The sequence below is a fragment of the Numida meleagris genome, chromosome 2 (genome assembly GCF_002078875.1).
Source record: "Numida meleagris isolate 19003 breed g44 Domestic line chromosome 2, NumMel1.0, whole genome shotgun sequence".
NCBI classification, from domain to species: Eukaryota; Metazoa; Chordata; class Aves; order Galliformes; family Numididae; genus Numida; species Numida meleagris.
Genome location: NC_034410.1, coordinates 9,354,475 through 9,370,151, shown reverse-complemented (window position 1 = coordinate 9,370,151; position 15,677 = coordinate 9,354,475). Strand labels below are relative to the sequence as shown.

At 38.5% G+C, this 15,677-nt stretch overlaps 1 protein-coding gene across 5 annotated transcripts in view; it reads left to right on the top strand.

Annotated features, from left to right (window-relative positions):
* The window catches only part of DIP2C (disco interacting protein 2 homolog C), a 292,387-nt gene that overhangs the window by 208,257 nt on the left and 68,453 nt on the right, over positions 1-15,677 (top strand). For all 5 annotated transcript variants that reach the window (XM_021385365.1, XM_021385363.1, XM_021385362.1 and 2 more), the window contains 7 exons: positions 6,977-7,100; positions 7,765-7,874; positions 9,203-9,305; positions 9,677-9,741; positions 11,406-11,499; positions 11,617-11,736; positions 12,541-12,655. In XM_021385365.1, the coding sequence (XP_021241040.1) occupies positions 6,977-7,100; positions 7,765-7,874; positions 9,203-9,305; positions 9,677-9,741; positions 11,406-11,499; positions 11,617-11,736; positions 12,541-12,655 (731 nt within the window). The remainder of the gene's footprint in view (positions 1-6,976; positions 7,101-7,764; positions 7,875-9,202; positions 9,306-9,676; positions 9,742-11,405; positions 11,500-11,616; positions 11,737-12,540; positions 12,656-15,677) is intronic.

Here is a 15,677-nt window from a genome sequence, read left to right as displayed (position 1 = left end):
TGGGGCAATGAGAGGAGGGTGCTCAGTGGTGTAGGTGAGCCACAGCTGGGAAGCTTACACTGATGCTGAAGAACATGCATTTTTTTCTGAGGATGCATACCTTTGAGGCTGTAAATGTAGCAAAATGTATTTATCTATTCCAAGCTCTTTTTGTCATATCCTCTTAATTTTAGCATGGCTAGAAGCAGTGTTTGTTCTAAGGTTCTCACAAATATCCCTTATATAATCCCTTTGTTATTAGTTAGCACTAATAATGCCTAACTTTAATTGTTTGGTCTGGAATTGTCCATGGAACATGTGTTCTTTAATCCACTTTGGGGTATAAGCTTATGCTAGTTTATTTGTAAAATGTTGTATTTGAGAGCTCTGAGGAGTGGGCTTGACTGTGTAGTGAGTATAATGATCTTAGCAGAAACAGACTGCATTTGCATCAGGCTATCACCATGCTTTCACATTTGAGTGTGGCACTTTAAGGTAATTTGAAGTAGTAACATCAAGTGAGGCATTATTTCTATAAAGACCTGAGATTTGACATGCAAGAACAAAATAAGGCAAGTAGATTAGATTCACTGGAAGATTGTACAGAACGCTCACAAAATGCTCTACTTCATTCCACAAAAAAGAAGCAACATGTCTTTTAGGGATAAAGGCATCTAATATGTCTTTCCTTGTTACTTATTTCCAAAGTATAATCACATTTTACAGTACATGGATAGATGTAAGATGTATTTATTTTAGAACATCTGATTCCACATCCATCCAGTAAGCTATAAAATCCAGCTGTCCAAGCAACCTGATCTAGCTGTGCCACGTCCCTATTCATTGCAGGGGAGTTGGACTAGATGACCTTTAAAGGTCTCTTCCAACTCTAAGGATTCTATGATTCTATGATGAAGTATGTCAAATTAATAACTTACCCTAATTTGGCTGAACCTTGTGTTTTTTTAATATGTGCTTATGTATATGTATAAAAATAGTCACTTACACATGCAGATACATATATATTTATATAAGACAATAACTGCAGACTCTGTCTGTTTAACTATTGCCAGGATCATTCCATAATGTTTAAATATTGCATTGATAAAACAATAACAAAAATGTCAGCAGTATAATTAAAAAGCAACATGATATATCATCTATAAATAAAACTATGCAATCTCGCAGCATATACTATTACAAATATTTCTGCATTTGCTTATATGGAGCAGGAACTGGAGTGGAAGCAATGAGATGAAAATCATGTTCTGCGTAGTCCCAGAAGGAATACCTCTGCTTGGTCAAATGGCAGCAGATTGCTTCTGGCATCCGTGGGAAGATGTCATTTGTGTCATCACACATTGGCCTAGGCTGTTCTTTTATAATTTACCATCATTTGTTCTCTTTTCTTCACACTTCAGTAAATTCTGGCAGTGTACATTTTTTGGTTTGTGTTTTGGAAGACAAATGCAAACCAACAAGTAGACCGATAATTACATTATAGGCTAATAGAGACTTACAAAATAGCAAGTTGATGTAGATGAGCTATTTCAGAGAGTTATATTATGAGCTCATCTTTAATATTAAAAGTGTGAGTTAATAGCTTTAATAATATTCTGCATCTTCATAAGGAAGAGTTTTTCACAGCTCTGTGCAAATTACACTTGACAGTTCAGAATTGAACAGTAGTATTTGCAGCCAGGTAGTATTTTGGCTTATATATTACTCTGCAGGCATCTATGCAGATATGAATATAAAGCCTCCAGCCTGTATATTTTGTGTGTATTCCCTATCTTTGTATCATGAGTGTAATTTTTTTTCGCTTTTGACAGTTATTTTCTGGTTCATTACTAGTTGAGGGTCCATCTCTTCTTGCTCTTTCCTTCTGTATTGCATCTTTGTGTTGACCTTGGAATAGTTCTCTACTTCCCCAGAGAACTTCAGGAGACATGTCTGACACGGCAGCTGGGATGGATTGACTGGATTCCCAGCCACCAGGCAGCAGTCTTCAGTTTTGTTTATTCTCAGAACACTTCCTGGTCTTTAGCTGAGATCCGGGGTCTGGAATTCGTGTCAGCATGGTCTTGGCTCTTTGGAATCAGGAAATCAGATCTAAAATTAAAAACTGCGATCCCAAGCTTTTTTTTGCATGAAGACCAACTCATTATTCTAGAAGCGGTAGTCGGGCGTTCTACATTCACTGCAGCAATAGAATAAACAGCAAGTTTTATTTTATCTTCTTTCCCTGCAATAACACTACTGAAATGTCTATATTGTTACCGCTTCCGATTTTTTTTTGTAACTAAACCTCATCCCTTGTATTAAGGGCTATGGTTTTCCAGAATAGCCCTCTCCCCAAAATGTATTTCTACATGTTTCTCAAAATTAGTAAGTAAGTGTGGATCCCTTTTTAGTGTTGCGTACAACACACGATTCCTTCAGAAGTGCCTCTTTAATCTTACTGGAAGCTGGGGTATTCTGACTTGTTTTGCTGTGCATGTGATACGATGTGAATTGCAAACTGTTTATCATAGAATGTGCCGTCAAAGTTGATGATACGGAATTTCTGACATTTCAGGTTTTGGTTCAAATAGCGGTTCACTATTCCCCTTATGAGAAGATTTAAAAATATGTTTTTGATTTCTTTTTCTTCAGATTTTGCAGGATATTCTTTTTTTCCATTTGATGGGCACCATGAAAGTTATTATTCTACTCTGATACAGCCAGGGGAATTAATCTGTTTTAATCTTAAAGTAACGTTTTTGTTCTCCAAGCACATTTGTAATTATGCTCAGTCACATGCTATGAATATATGAACTGTGATCCCACATAGATCCTTATGGCCTTCTTGTCATAGGTGGTGAAGATCTGTAGCAGGATAGGACATGAAAGCATACAAAAATCTATTTCTCAGTCACTGTTTCATAGCCTGTTAGGCTTAATGCTAGGTGTGCTTCTCCAGATTCTGGCCGACAACATGATTTTAAAGTACACTTGCTTATTTTCACAGCAAATTTGGAGATACTCCAGGACAATTCTTTTTAAAAAATCAAATGGATATTTTTTAAAGAGTAAAAATGTTTTTTCAGGAGCTCTTTTTAGTAATCCTGAAAACTTAGATTATTACAGCTTTAGCAGCAGACAGAAAGCATTATCTTTTTAAAGAGAGTGAAGTTGCCCCACTCTTTCGTTTGCCAGCAGAATTTTATTCCAGTGGAAATACGCCTCAATGTCTTTTCTAGTATTCAGACATCCTCAGGACTTGAGATAAAATGAGATGTGTTTCCTCTCTGCTTTAGTTATTGTTGTGCTGTGTCTGATATGCTGCTATGTACACAGTTTTCTGGCAATGCTGGCAACTGACATAATTTAGAATGTCTTTTAACAATGCACCTTCCTCCACTGGATGTAAAACATGCATAAATTGTTATATTTTTTCTTTCGGTGGCACAGCCTTCCAACCCCTGCCCCAGCCTCAGCCAAACCCCTGGTGCACTCTGCTGAAACCTCATCAGTGCTGTGCCCACCCTTTGCTCCCCACACTCTGCAGCACCCAGGCACTGGGACAGGTCCTTGCTCAGCTGCTCACTGTGAATCTGTGGTCCCTTAGAGTCTACATTTTCTCTCTACGCTTCCAAGGTTAGGAAATTGTTGTTTCCTAGGGAGAATGTCACATTTCATCCGACATCCCCTGCCAGAAATAACTGTTGTCCTGCTTTCATTAAAACTTTTGGACATTAAGACTGCTCATAGTTGTAGATTTTACATGCAAATTATAGGCAGATAGCAAAGTGCTCTATCTGATGAGACGGCTGTTTTCTTCCTCTTACATCCAGTTGTGAAAATTGCATCTGCTTTTTGTTTGATTTTTTATTAATGTCTTTGATAGTTGTATTTTTTAAATGGAGGGTTTCCTTGGTTCGTTTTCACTTTTGTTTCAAAAGTGCTGGTGCACCTGAAGGCTGCCCTGTTTGTTCTTTGCCAGAAAATGCTTGTCAGGGTGAAGGCAAGGGGAGTTCAAATAAGCATTGTAACAGAACACAAGATTAGTTCAGTCTGCAACGCGTTGCCACCTAAGTCTCATTTTGAAACCAGCCTGGAACATGAAGTGGACAGGAGTAACCCTTATCAGCCCAGCCTTTGCACTGACCATCTCTTCCTTCCATATCAGATAAGGACGTGCACTCTCACTCTCAGAGAGAGGAACATAATTGTTTTCCTGCACACAAATCCTCTCACAAAGCGTTACAGAAATGACATTAACTGCATACTGAAATGCAGCCACACGTGGGACTTTTTATCCTGACAATGAATTATCACTCTCTGCAGCAGGAAGAAGACAATTTGCTTCCAGGTAGTGGTTAAAACCTTCAGGGAACCTTTAATAAAAATTTTTAGAGAACTTTGCATGGCTGCCTACAGCAGAGAGGATTTCTGGCTTGCTTCATCTGAAGGCTTGATCTATGGTGTGCAGCCATAGTCTAAACCTCATAACCTCATTTTTTGTATCTCAGCAAGTGCTGTGCCTTCTAGAAATGTAAAATGACAACTCTAAAGTCAGCATTTGGTCTCAGAGTTCATGCTGTAATATATCAGCTGTATCTTCTGCCTTCCACCTGCATTAGTTGCTGTTTCGAACTGTGAGTTGTGGAGGCAAGTCTCTCCCTGTCTGTGCAGGACAGACTGTGCTGGTTCGATGATTTCACCTGGACACTGCTGGATCTCTGAGGTTTTTTCCACCCTTGCATAATTCAGCAAAATAAAGTGTTTGTGGCTAGTGAGGGTTCGCCAAAGTAGCAGATTAGCATTAACTACCAGAATAGCAAATCATGGTGCTGAGAAAACTGGACGTCTTGAAAATGTATTCCATTTATGGCAGGAGCATGCTTTTATTTATGTGGAGAGGAGGGATTATTTTTTTTTTTCAGCTGTATTTGTTTTCTTCTTTTTACTTACAAGGCGCTTTTCGACACTGTGGGTGTTTGTTTTATGTTACTATCAAGGGATGCCGATAGCTAGTCCCTGAAATCGGCAAGAATCGATGCTCCTGAAGTCAGAAGTCTTTTTCCTTGCCCAGATGGAATCTTTGACTGCTCCACACAAAAAACTCTATTTTCAGCTCAAATCTCACTACAAGAAGGGTACTGAGTTTCTTGAGCATGAGCAGAAAAGATTCTTCTCCAACCTAGATGATTCTGGTTCTATATGCATATTTTGAAGTGCTTCAGAAAGCAAATATGATTTTATTTTTCCTCTGATCTCCTTGATACCTCATTTTAGATTTGTTTGTTTGACTACAGAAATCTGCGTTAAAATTTAGTCAGGTATACTTTGGGGCTTTCTTTCCATCATGAAGCCTTACTTTGAATAAATCTATGTATTAAGACAACTGTTCTGTATTTCTGATTGCTCTCAAGTTAAGTGTGGTTTATGATTGATTTGAAATATATTTTAATGTGAACTTGTAAGGATTTGGAGGCTATTTTCTCTAGAATTATTCTGTGAAGAAAGGGTTAATTCTTCTATGTACATCTCCTTCTGTGGCTTTGCTCTGCTGAAGAGCCTAATGGATAGATGTAAAGTTCATGAAAGAATCATGACAGGATACTGTACGTAAAGCTGACATACTGCTGTGGAAGCACAGCAGCTCTTAAGGAGCAGCTATGGCCTAGACTTGAAAATCATTACATGACTTTTTAGCCTCCAAGCCCATATCCTCTTGATGACAGTAAAACGTAATGTGCTTTCTCTAATGGGCACTGGACTATCTGAAGTGCTCCCAAAATATGCGTACAACTGCTCAATGAAATGTTTATTGACAAATCAGATTAGATCAACAAACAATGATACTGTCACCACTGTGTGTCTGCCATAACATCCCTCAAGTTAAAAGCATTCTCCAGGAGGAAGTATCTCCAACCTGTATTATTTCCTAGAATCGTCACAGAATCACAGAATTGCAGAACGGTTGAGGCTAGAAGGGGCCTTGCTGGATGTCATCTTGTCCAACCATACTGCTTAAGCAGGGACACTAGGGCAACATGTTCTGGTGCTTGATTAGTCTCACAGTAAAAAAGCATTCCTTTATATTCAGATGGAACCTCCCATGTTTCAGTTTGTCCCGTTGCCTCTTGTCCTGTCAGTGGGCACCACTGAAAGTAGCCTGGCTCTGTCTTCTTAGCTCCATCCCTTCAAATATTTATATATATTTATATACTGATGACATTTCAGCTGAATCTTTTCCTCTCCAGGATATACAGTCCCAGTTCTCTCAGGCTTTCCGCACAGGAGAGGTGCTCCAGTCCCTTCATCATCTTCATGGCCCTTTGTTGGACTCTCTGAAGTTTGTCTATGTGTCTCTTGTACTGGAGGGCCCAGAACCTGACACTGTACACTAGACGGGGCCTCATCAGTGCTGAATAGATAGGAAGGAACACCTTGCTGGCAGCTTTGCCTAATGCAGCTGAGTATATAATTGGCCTTCTTTGTCACAAGAGCACATTACTGACTCACGTCCAACCTGGTGTCCACTAGGATCCCCAGATCCTTTTCTACAAGTCTACTTTCCAGCTGGGAAAAGTGGCCTCCAGCATCTCCTGATGCCTTGTTCCTCCCCAGGACTTTGCATTTCTTGTTGAACCTCATGAGGTTTCTGCCACCCTTGTCTCCAAACTGCCCAGGTCCCCCTGGGAAACAGCACAGCCCTCGGGTATATCAGCCGCTCCTCCCAAGTACTCCTCATTTCTGAGGAGTTCAGAGAGCAGACACCATCTGATGCCTTCAGCGTATTGTATGATTTATATTGTAACAGATGAGAAAATATCTAGGTTGTGGAATGCCTTTGTCAATTTACAAATCAGTTTTCTAATCATTTAAATTGCTTCAAGGAAAGAGACTGTTTTCCTCTCAAGATAATGTGCCAAAGGACAAAAATGTTTCCAGCCTGCAGTCACTTCTGATCAATTTTGTGTATTGTTTTTATTTTGACTTCTATCAGGATGCAGGAAGCCAACAGATAGGCTTTTTGCTTGGAAGCTGTGGAGTTACGGTGGCCTTGACAAGTGACGCATGCCATAAAGGACTGCCTAAAAGCCCCACAGGGGAGATACCACAGTTTAAAGGTAAGCTAACTCTTGGTTATGGTGGATATCACACGCGTAATTTACTACAATAGTCATTGTATTTGTTTACTTGAAGTGGGTGAGATTAAATGCTAAATTCAGCTTACGTGGAGCCAGGAACCCAACACATCAAGTGCCCCAGGAGCAGTCACAGCTGTTAGGATGCTGTTGCCCAGCTGTGTGTTATTGGGCCACTGTTACACATTGCTGCTCCCTGCTTCTCGCTGCCAAAGAGTGCAATCTGCTTCATGGCCAGCTCAGCTGGGCTACCAAAACTGTCTTCAGTCCCAAGCTACTTTCAGCCAACAGATTTTGCACTATAGTAGATGAGAAGCCTTCAGACAATTCAGTGCTATTGCTAAGAGGTAGGCAGAGTAACCTCTGATAAGAGTACGGTAATAAACTATTTGGGTCAATGACAGCTTAAACTGCCTGGCTGTTTCTTCAGGGTCTGGCTGAGCACTCCTCAGCACTTGGTAGCTGTGTTAAGAAAGCCGTTTTGAAAAATCTTTTTTCTTATGCTACACTGAGGTTTAAAAGCCAAAATGTTTAGATAATGGTGACATGGGCATTTAGGAAAAAACTTTGGCAGAGAAGAATTTTGTCGTGTCTTATGCTGCAGAAGCTCAACAATAGCTGACTTTTCTTTGTGACCATATCTCAGGCTGGCCAAAGCTGCTGTGGTTTGTCACAGAGTCTAAGCATCTCTCCAAGCCTCCTCGTGACTGGTTCCCACATATCAAGGATGCAAACAATGACACAGCTTACATCGAGGTGAGTTAATGAATACTCGTCCTCTCTTTGAATAGTTGCATACGGCACTTGTGGATTAGGTAAACATAATTATTCATTTGCTAGTCACAGAAGCGAAGAACATCCTGTTTTAGCCTGTTAGTAAGTAATATTTTCTAATAAATTATACTGTAGATTGATTTCAGAAAAGTTAATGAAATGTTAAATTGTATTTCAGGAGTTTCTAACATTGCTGTTTTATGTCATCTGTGCGACTGTCACAATATTACATTAAATTTGCCTTGACCAACCTAGGTCTCGTTCACAATGCGTACTTGCATTGAGATGTATAGACAGCAAGTTTCACAAGGAAGCTTCAGTTCTCATATCACAGCCTTCAGACCCTTTGAAAAAGAAGGAACTTCTTGTTCAAAAGCTTGTCTGTCACATACTGCTTTGTGAGTCACACTCTCCCCGTAAGACCAGCATCAGGAAGGGAAAATTAGCAATACTGTTAGGCTTAATTCTTCTCTTTTATTATTTTTCCATTCTTCTTTTCTTCCACTTCTGTACACATTCAAATGTTTTGAAGTCAGTGATGTTAGTACTGAATTTAAATGACTATTCAAAGGGAAGTCAAAGTGAATAGAGCAAAGATATTTCCTGTCTTTGCACAGTCAGAACACTAGGTTCAAGAAACAGAAATAACTCCATTTTCAATCTTGTTGATTATCTTCATCATGGAGAAAGCGAAATGTTTAGTTTATTTTAATTGGGACTGATAGTTTTCAAACTCTTGCATAAAGTTGCAAAAATTACCATGATCATCAGCAGTGATCTCCTACCTCTTTTCTATGCTGCTTTCTCATGATTCTCATACTCTTGCAGTCAAAGAGCTTGTGCCTTCTGTGTCTTTTGGAATATATATAGAAAGATTATTATAGAATCCAGCAGTGGTTCTGTGATCAGCTCTTATTCCATGCCATATATGCCACAGAACGGAGTTCAGGTTTATTAGCTGGCCTATAAAATCTAGCATGTTAACGCTGAGCAGACTGAACTAGGTTATTCTCTGCCAAATTTGGCCAGTCCTTTAGTCATTAACATGGTCAGAATTCTTAGAATCGTTTTTCCACAATGCCCGTATTCGAGCAACAGATGGATTTCTAATATTGAGCCTGGGAAGCTTCAGTCAAGAAGAGAGATCCTGTCTGAAAAAATCCTCCCAACCTTCTCAGTACTGCTGTCTTCTTAAAATAGAGTCATTAAATGTGTCCAGTATTCACCTACGTGGGAAACACTTTCAACTGTTAAATAATGGAAATAGGGCAACTATTATACCTTGACTTCCTCTACTTGATTCTTTTTAGTACAAAACATGTAAAGATGGAAGTGTGCTCGGGGTGACTGTGACAAGGATTGCGCTGCTGACGCACTGCCAAGCCCTGACCCAGGCATGTGGGTACACAGAAGGTATGAAGTACACTTGCCTGGTTTTATGAAAGTATGAGTTGTAATGTGTGTAATTTGTCATTTGTTTCTCACTGTGTTCCTGTCTAATACGTAGATCAGTGTTAAAAGCTTCTAGATAAAAAAAAAATGCTTTTTTTTTCATTGATTTTAGGAAATATACTTTTAAAATATCTTTATGAGAGGTACAAAGAAAAGACAAATAGTGTCCTAGCCAAGACAAATCCTGCAGTGGAGGCTTACTGTGAACGTTAAGCTTTGAGGTCATCAGTCATGTTATACTGAAGTGCACTCTGTTTCCTTCCTTTGAGTGTGTTTGACTTGAGTCGATGCCATTTTCTGAAATATCAACTCTTTTTGTTTTCATTGGACAGCTGAAACAATTGTGAATGTATTAGATTTCAAGAAGGATGTTGGTTTATGGCATGGGATTCTTACAGTAAGTATGCTTTTTTTTATTTTCTGTGAATATTTGAAAATAAACTAACCTCATATGCCTACTACTATCACAAATTGGGATGTCCTACAGTTTCCTCTAATACAATTTTTTCTGCTTTGAAAGCAAAAAATATGTGACTTAAACCCACAATCCTCTGCTAGTGCACTTACCCATAATGAGTGCAGTAAAGATGCCAGAGTGTTTTTACGATCATATCAAGTACTCTGGCCCCTTTCTTACCATCTCATTCTGATCTTGTTTGTGAGCGTTTTCGAGATCAGACTTAATAGCAGAGACAAGTGAAGAGTGTTAGTACTTACCTCTGTAAAAATGTGGTCCAGTGGCACGGCTATATTGCCACTAACTTGCCTATCCAAGCTCCCATGAAGTGTTTCTGCAAACATTAAAGCATTTCTGATACTTTAAGCTACATACATTTTCTCCTTGCTGTTTGAGTCTCTTCCTCAGTTTATGTAGGAGCCAATTCCCATATTTTTGATGTATGACGGAATGCTGTTTGCTGATCACATTTAGAAGAGCTGACAAGTTTCTAAGGGTCACTGGTTGGGAGTGCCACGATGAACAGGTCATACATGCTGTGATTCCCAGAAAAAAAAGAATTTATATCATTGGTGTTGAAAGCAAACATGTAAAAGGCCTTTTTCTATGCCTGCCTTTGCTGTTTATCTTGCTATGAGCTTCATTTTTTTCGTGACTTGCATGTAAGTGCTTTTCCTGTACCTAAATTTGTGCCAGACTGAATGGAGAACTATCATTTGTGGCTCTGCAAGTGTTCAGATGGCTAACGCAGTGCGACACTTAACCTGTGTCAGGAACAACTTTCTTAAACCTAGGTTTTCCAAAACAAATAGTTTATTTAACTCAGTCTGCAGTAAGGAGAGATATGTTGCCCTCCGAAGATGTTTCTAAGTGCTAACAAAAGCAATGCAGCACCTCATTTGCAAGCTGTTTGAAGGCAACCCATGAGAAATTGCTAAAGCAATTGACTGCCTCAGCCTAGGAGGTATGCTTGCTGTCATTGGCTTCTTTGTATACATTCTGCAACTTCTCATAACATTGTTGAAAACACGGGAAATGACCGACCTGGAGCAGAAGTTAAAAAAAAATAGCCTTCTTTTTTTATCTATGAAAATAATTTGGTCCCTACTTAATCCATGAGTCCTCTTTCTCAGTCTACTGTCTTTTAAATACTTTTTGTCCCACTAGCAAGACTTCATGGAGATGGATTTTATCAGACAGATATGGTGGGAGAAGTCATCATATATACCAAAGGGTAGCAGACTCAGGGATAATACTAGCCTACACAGCCATCAGGCATCGTTCATCCAATAGATGTACATATTTTTTATTGCTTACTGTTACTTTTGTATTTGAAGTGAATTGCTTAGGAAGAAAACTTTTTTTTTTTCAGTTCTGTTTCAAAGTTATGATCTGATTAGTCTAAAACCTTAATCATTAATTAAAACATTCGAAAGTGGATATTCCATTTCATCTTAATGTAAACACCTAAGTAGGAAAAGACAAATCCCAGCACTGAATATAAAAACAAGCATAGGGCAAATATCATAGATGCCTCTGTCTGTAAACAATACAGTAATTGTCATTATTGTTATATAAAACCCATTTATCTTATTTGATTTCAGAGTGTCATGAACATGATGCATGTTATAAGTATTCCATATTCCTTAATGAAAGTGAATCCACTATCATGGATACAGAAAGTGTGTCAATACAAAGGTAAGGGACAAGAACATACGGAAGTATATTTGAAGGCCAAAATCAAAAGAACAAATTGTTGTTACTACTACACAGCTTTTACATGGTGCATTAGAAATCTTCCCGTTCCAATTGCAGCAAAAGTTGCCTGTGTAAAATCCAGAGACATGCACTGGGCACTGGTGGCACATCGCGATCAGAGAGACATCAACCTTTCCTCACTGCGAATGCTCATAGTGGCTGATGGTGCCAACCCATGTAAGTGACGTTTCTACAGTCCAGCAGAGAATAGGGAGTGTTTTCGGTCTTGCATCTGAAGTTTCGATCTTCAATCACCGTGGCTAAAATATTTAACAAAGTATTGGGTTTGTCTACTGCAAACTATTGGGTATTTATTGAAACAGTAATTAATTTTGAATTTTTTTTAAATATATTTTTCTTTAGCTAATCCTGAAGCAAATTTGATATTCCACATAACGTAAGTTGTGCCAAATCCAGTTTTGTTTAACATGACAGCCATGTACAAAAATAGAATTAAATAATCTTAAGCTGTAGAAAGGATCAGAATATTTCTTCTGAATGATGGCTCTCAGATGCAGAATGAACTGAGAATTTTGGGGGAATACTTATGGTATTCTAGAGAACCACATCTGGATCACTTTGTGACAGTTAGTTGTATAAACTGTTTCTCTTCACTGTTTAAGATATCAAGGCATAGATATTTTCCTTTTCGTAGTGGCTTGTTTTGGGTTTCGGAATTAAATCTTTAATTTGCCTCATCCTAAAAGGAAAAATTGTAATGACATTCATGTTATAAATCTGGCATTAATGGCTTTTCTGTGTAAGCACAGTGAAAGGATTTTATGGTCAAAAATTAGTATTTTTTCAATATGCACATATATAATAGTTGTATCAGGTAAGGCTTCATTCCTAGTGGGTCCTTTCTAATTTTTTCATCCCCAAAAGCCTAAAATATTCAATAGTAAGTATGCAATTTGAACAGCATCGACTTTGGAGATCAAACTAGTTTTTCTCCTCTAATTTTTTTTTCCCTTCCCCCAGGGTCTATTTCTTCCTGTGATGCATTTCTCAATGTCTTCCAAAGTAAAGGTCTGAGACAGGAGGTCATTTGTCCCTGCGCCAGTTCACCGGAAGCTCTCACTGTGGCTATCCGAAGGTACTGTGCTACACTGTGAAACACACCCACTGTACATTATATGTGGTAATGTGAAAAGAAATGAAAAATGCATTCAAGATTGAATCTCCTTACTTAACATCTAAATGATATTTTTAGTTTTCGTTTTGTTTTTGTCCAAACTGGCATACAAGAATTTGTAGTTTAGTAATTTAACCTAGTTAAAACTTAGTAATTTTAACTTACTATGTGAAGAGCACTTTATAATGTTCCCATTCCTGTAATTTTGTCTAATTTTAAATAGACTGAAATGCAAAGGTAATTCTGTAAAAAGAAATGGAAAAATGCCATTCTAAGCATAAAATTAGTTAAAATATGGGATCTTAAATGGAATTACTATTAAGGAAACTCGTACTTTAAACTGGCCTGTTTAAAGAGAATTATGGCATTCTGCAGATTGTTTTTGTCTAACTAGCACTTTATAACCAGTCATAAACTCTCAGTAATCATCTGGAAATGCCCTTTGAGTCTGTGGGATTTGTGCCTAAAAATAAAATTGGGAAATTCTAATAAAACTATTAAGCATTATGTACAGGAATGTCCTTATGAAGCAGCCACCAGTCTTGAGGTGTTGTAAGACACAGTAAATACCATAACTCATCTGGTTTGGCAGAATTTTCAAAAAGCTATACCTTGAACAGTAGGCACTTTGTTTTTAAGTTCATATTTCTATCGCCATTTATGATCTTTTTTTCACATGTTAAAACATGAAGTATAAAACTGTAAAGCACCGTAACAGAACTAAGTAAAATACCTCCTGCCACAACGTGTAAATTATACCAAGTGAAATTTAACCAGATTTTCAGTTAGCTTTCCAACAAAATGTCACAGGAAGAAAGACACAATGCCAAGAATGTGGTTTTCTTTCAGCCACGTTGTTAACCTGAAATGCCTGAAAGCTGTCTGTCTGTGACTTATCCTGTCCAGGTCAGTTTTCTTTCTGCACTATCTCAAGGAGTCCATCGCTCAGCTCCAATAGCCTTTCCCCCATTCTCAGCAAGTAGTACGGACTGAATTGTATTTCCCATGTGTTGGATTTCTCTGCTGTATGCTGCGCAGTCCTTCACTCCCTCCACCCTTGGAAGTAACCGCTGCTTTTACGTGCAGCATACATTGTTCATTCTGAACACTGATTAATGAGAGAGAGTTTTCATTTCCTGTATTAGAAATGGAAAATCTGCCCCAGATCACAGGTTATGCAGTGGGAGAACTCACTGTATCTCAGTGTGCAGTGGATGGTTTGCCCTTTCTAGGCTTAAACTCTATACTTATATCCATGTGAAGCACTAGAGATTCATTTTCAAATTAACTAGCATTGAGAGCTTACATAAAAAGAAATTAGCACATAAAATAGCTGATAATTCAAAAAAAAGCATTTTTAACTTCAGTGCCTCACTAAGTAATTACAGAGACGTTTTTATTACAGAGAATGTTATTGAACACATATCTTCTTTTTTTTTGAAGTCTGGATAATGGCAGGGTAATGCCAGCTGAACTTGGGAGCTTTAATTTTTTTTCATTTTATTCAAGCCATCTCCAGCAACAGTAAAGTCATTATCATACAAGTTCCAAAGAGTTACAGCTGAAGTATACTTTAAAATGGCTCCCCACAGAGCACAGATCCAGAGAGCTCCCTGTTAATGCTCTGACTCTTTCAAAATCTATGGTGTATTTCTACTGATCTTCCTGCAAGGAGGTGTAACAAAACCAATTCTCTGTTGAAATACACTTGTAGTTTAGAGAAAGACAGTCAGTAATAGACTAATAGGTATTTTACCTTTAGAGATGAATCATAAAGCCTAATATTTAAAGGACTGTCTCATGCAAATAATTCTTTATGGTATTCCCATTTGGTTTACTGCATATGAGTCTGAACCTGCTTGCTTAAGGGAGTGCAAAAGTCCAGGTCTGCTGCCATTCTAACAAATGACAAAAAGTAGCGATAATTTGTATCTCTAAATGTCAGTAATAACTGTTCTTAAAATGCTCTATAGCTACTCAGTATGAACAAAGCAACTTTGAAGTAGATAAATGTCCTTATTGCATGGCTGAGGAAACTAAAGGAGTAGGTTTGTCTGGCTTATGCTAAATGTACTCAGCATCTGAAATGAAGTAGGGTGGAATTATACCTTTGTTTAGATGTTCTGTGATTCTTAACTTAATCAAAAAATTCATCTGTGCCTAGGAAGCAGTCTTAGAGAATTCCAAATCTGGCATGAAAAATATTGAATGTGTAAAGAGAACCCATGTGAATTTCACGGACAGGACAAAATAGAAGCTGCTGTATAGCAGGACTGTGGCTCCCAGGATGCTTTCTGACAGGCTGCCTGGTGCAGCTGTGCTGGTAGGGTGCTTAGCTCCCCGCCTCACACCTACACCTTGTTCCTCCCTATTCCCTCCTGGTGTCAGGTAACTCTTGTTTCCAAGAGGAGGCTCAAGCTGAGCTAACTGGTGACTCTCTGAGGGATCCACCTCAGACTACCAGCATACTCTAAAATAGCAGCTCTGAAATACCTGTCCTTGGCACCGAATCCTTTTGTTTCCATTGCACCGTGCTCCTTGTTTGCTTGGGAAAGCTGTTACCTCAGCCTGGGCCACACCAAGGCAGCTCTGCTGAACAGGCCCCAACTTGATCCCAACTGGCCTCATGCTTCCAGCTTCTCTCCCTTGCACGCCTTATAAAACAAGTAAATAAAAAACTAATTTATTTTAAAAATTACAGATTTTTTAAATTAATAAAAGAAACAGCCAGTGCCTTTCAGAGCTGCATCTACTCTTCTATTTTTAGCAGCTTTTGGATGTGATAAGTAACACAAAAAATGTGTGTGAGGAAAGTCTAGATGGTCTCTACTCACAGCAGGTTGTGAGCATCCTGTGCGCCTGCAGGAGACGAGCACTCTCTTTTTATGTTTAAGATGTCGTAAGCAGTAAAATGTGCTTTTTGAGGAGCAAGGGTGAGAAGAAGTTGATCAATTAATGTGGCTGAAAGTTCTTCTGACATGAT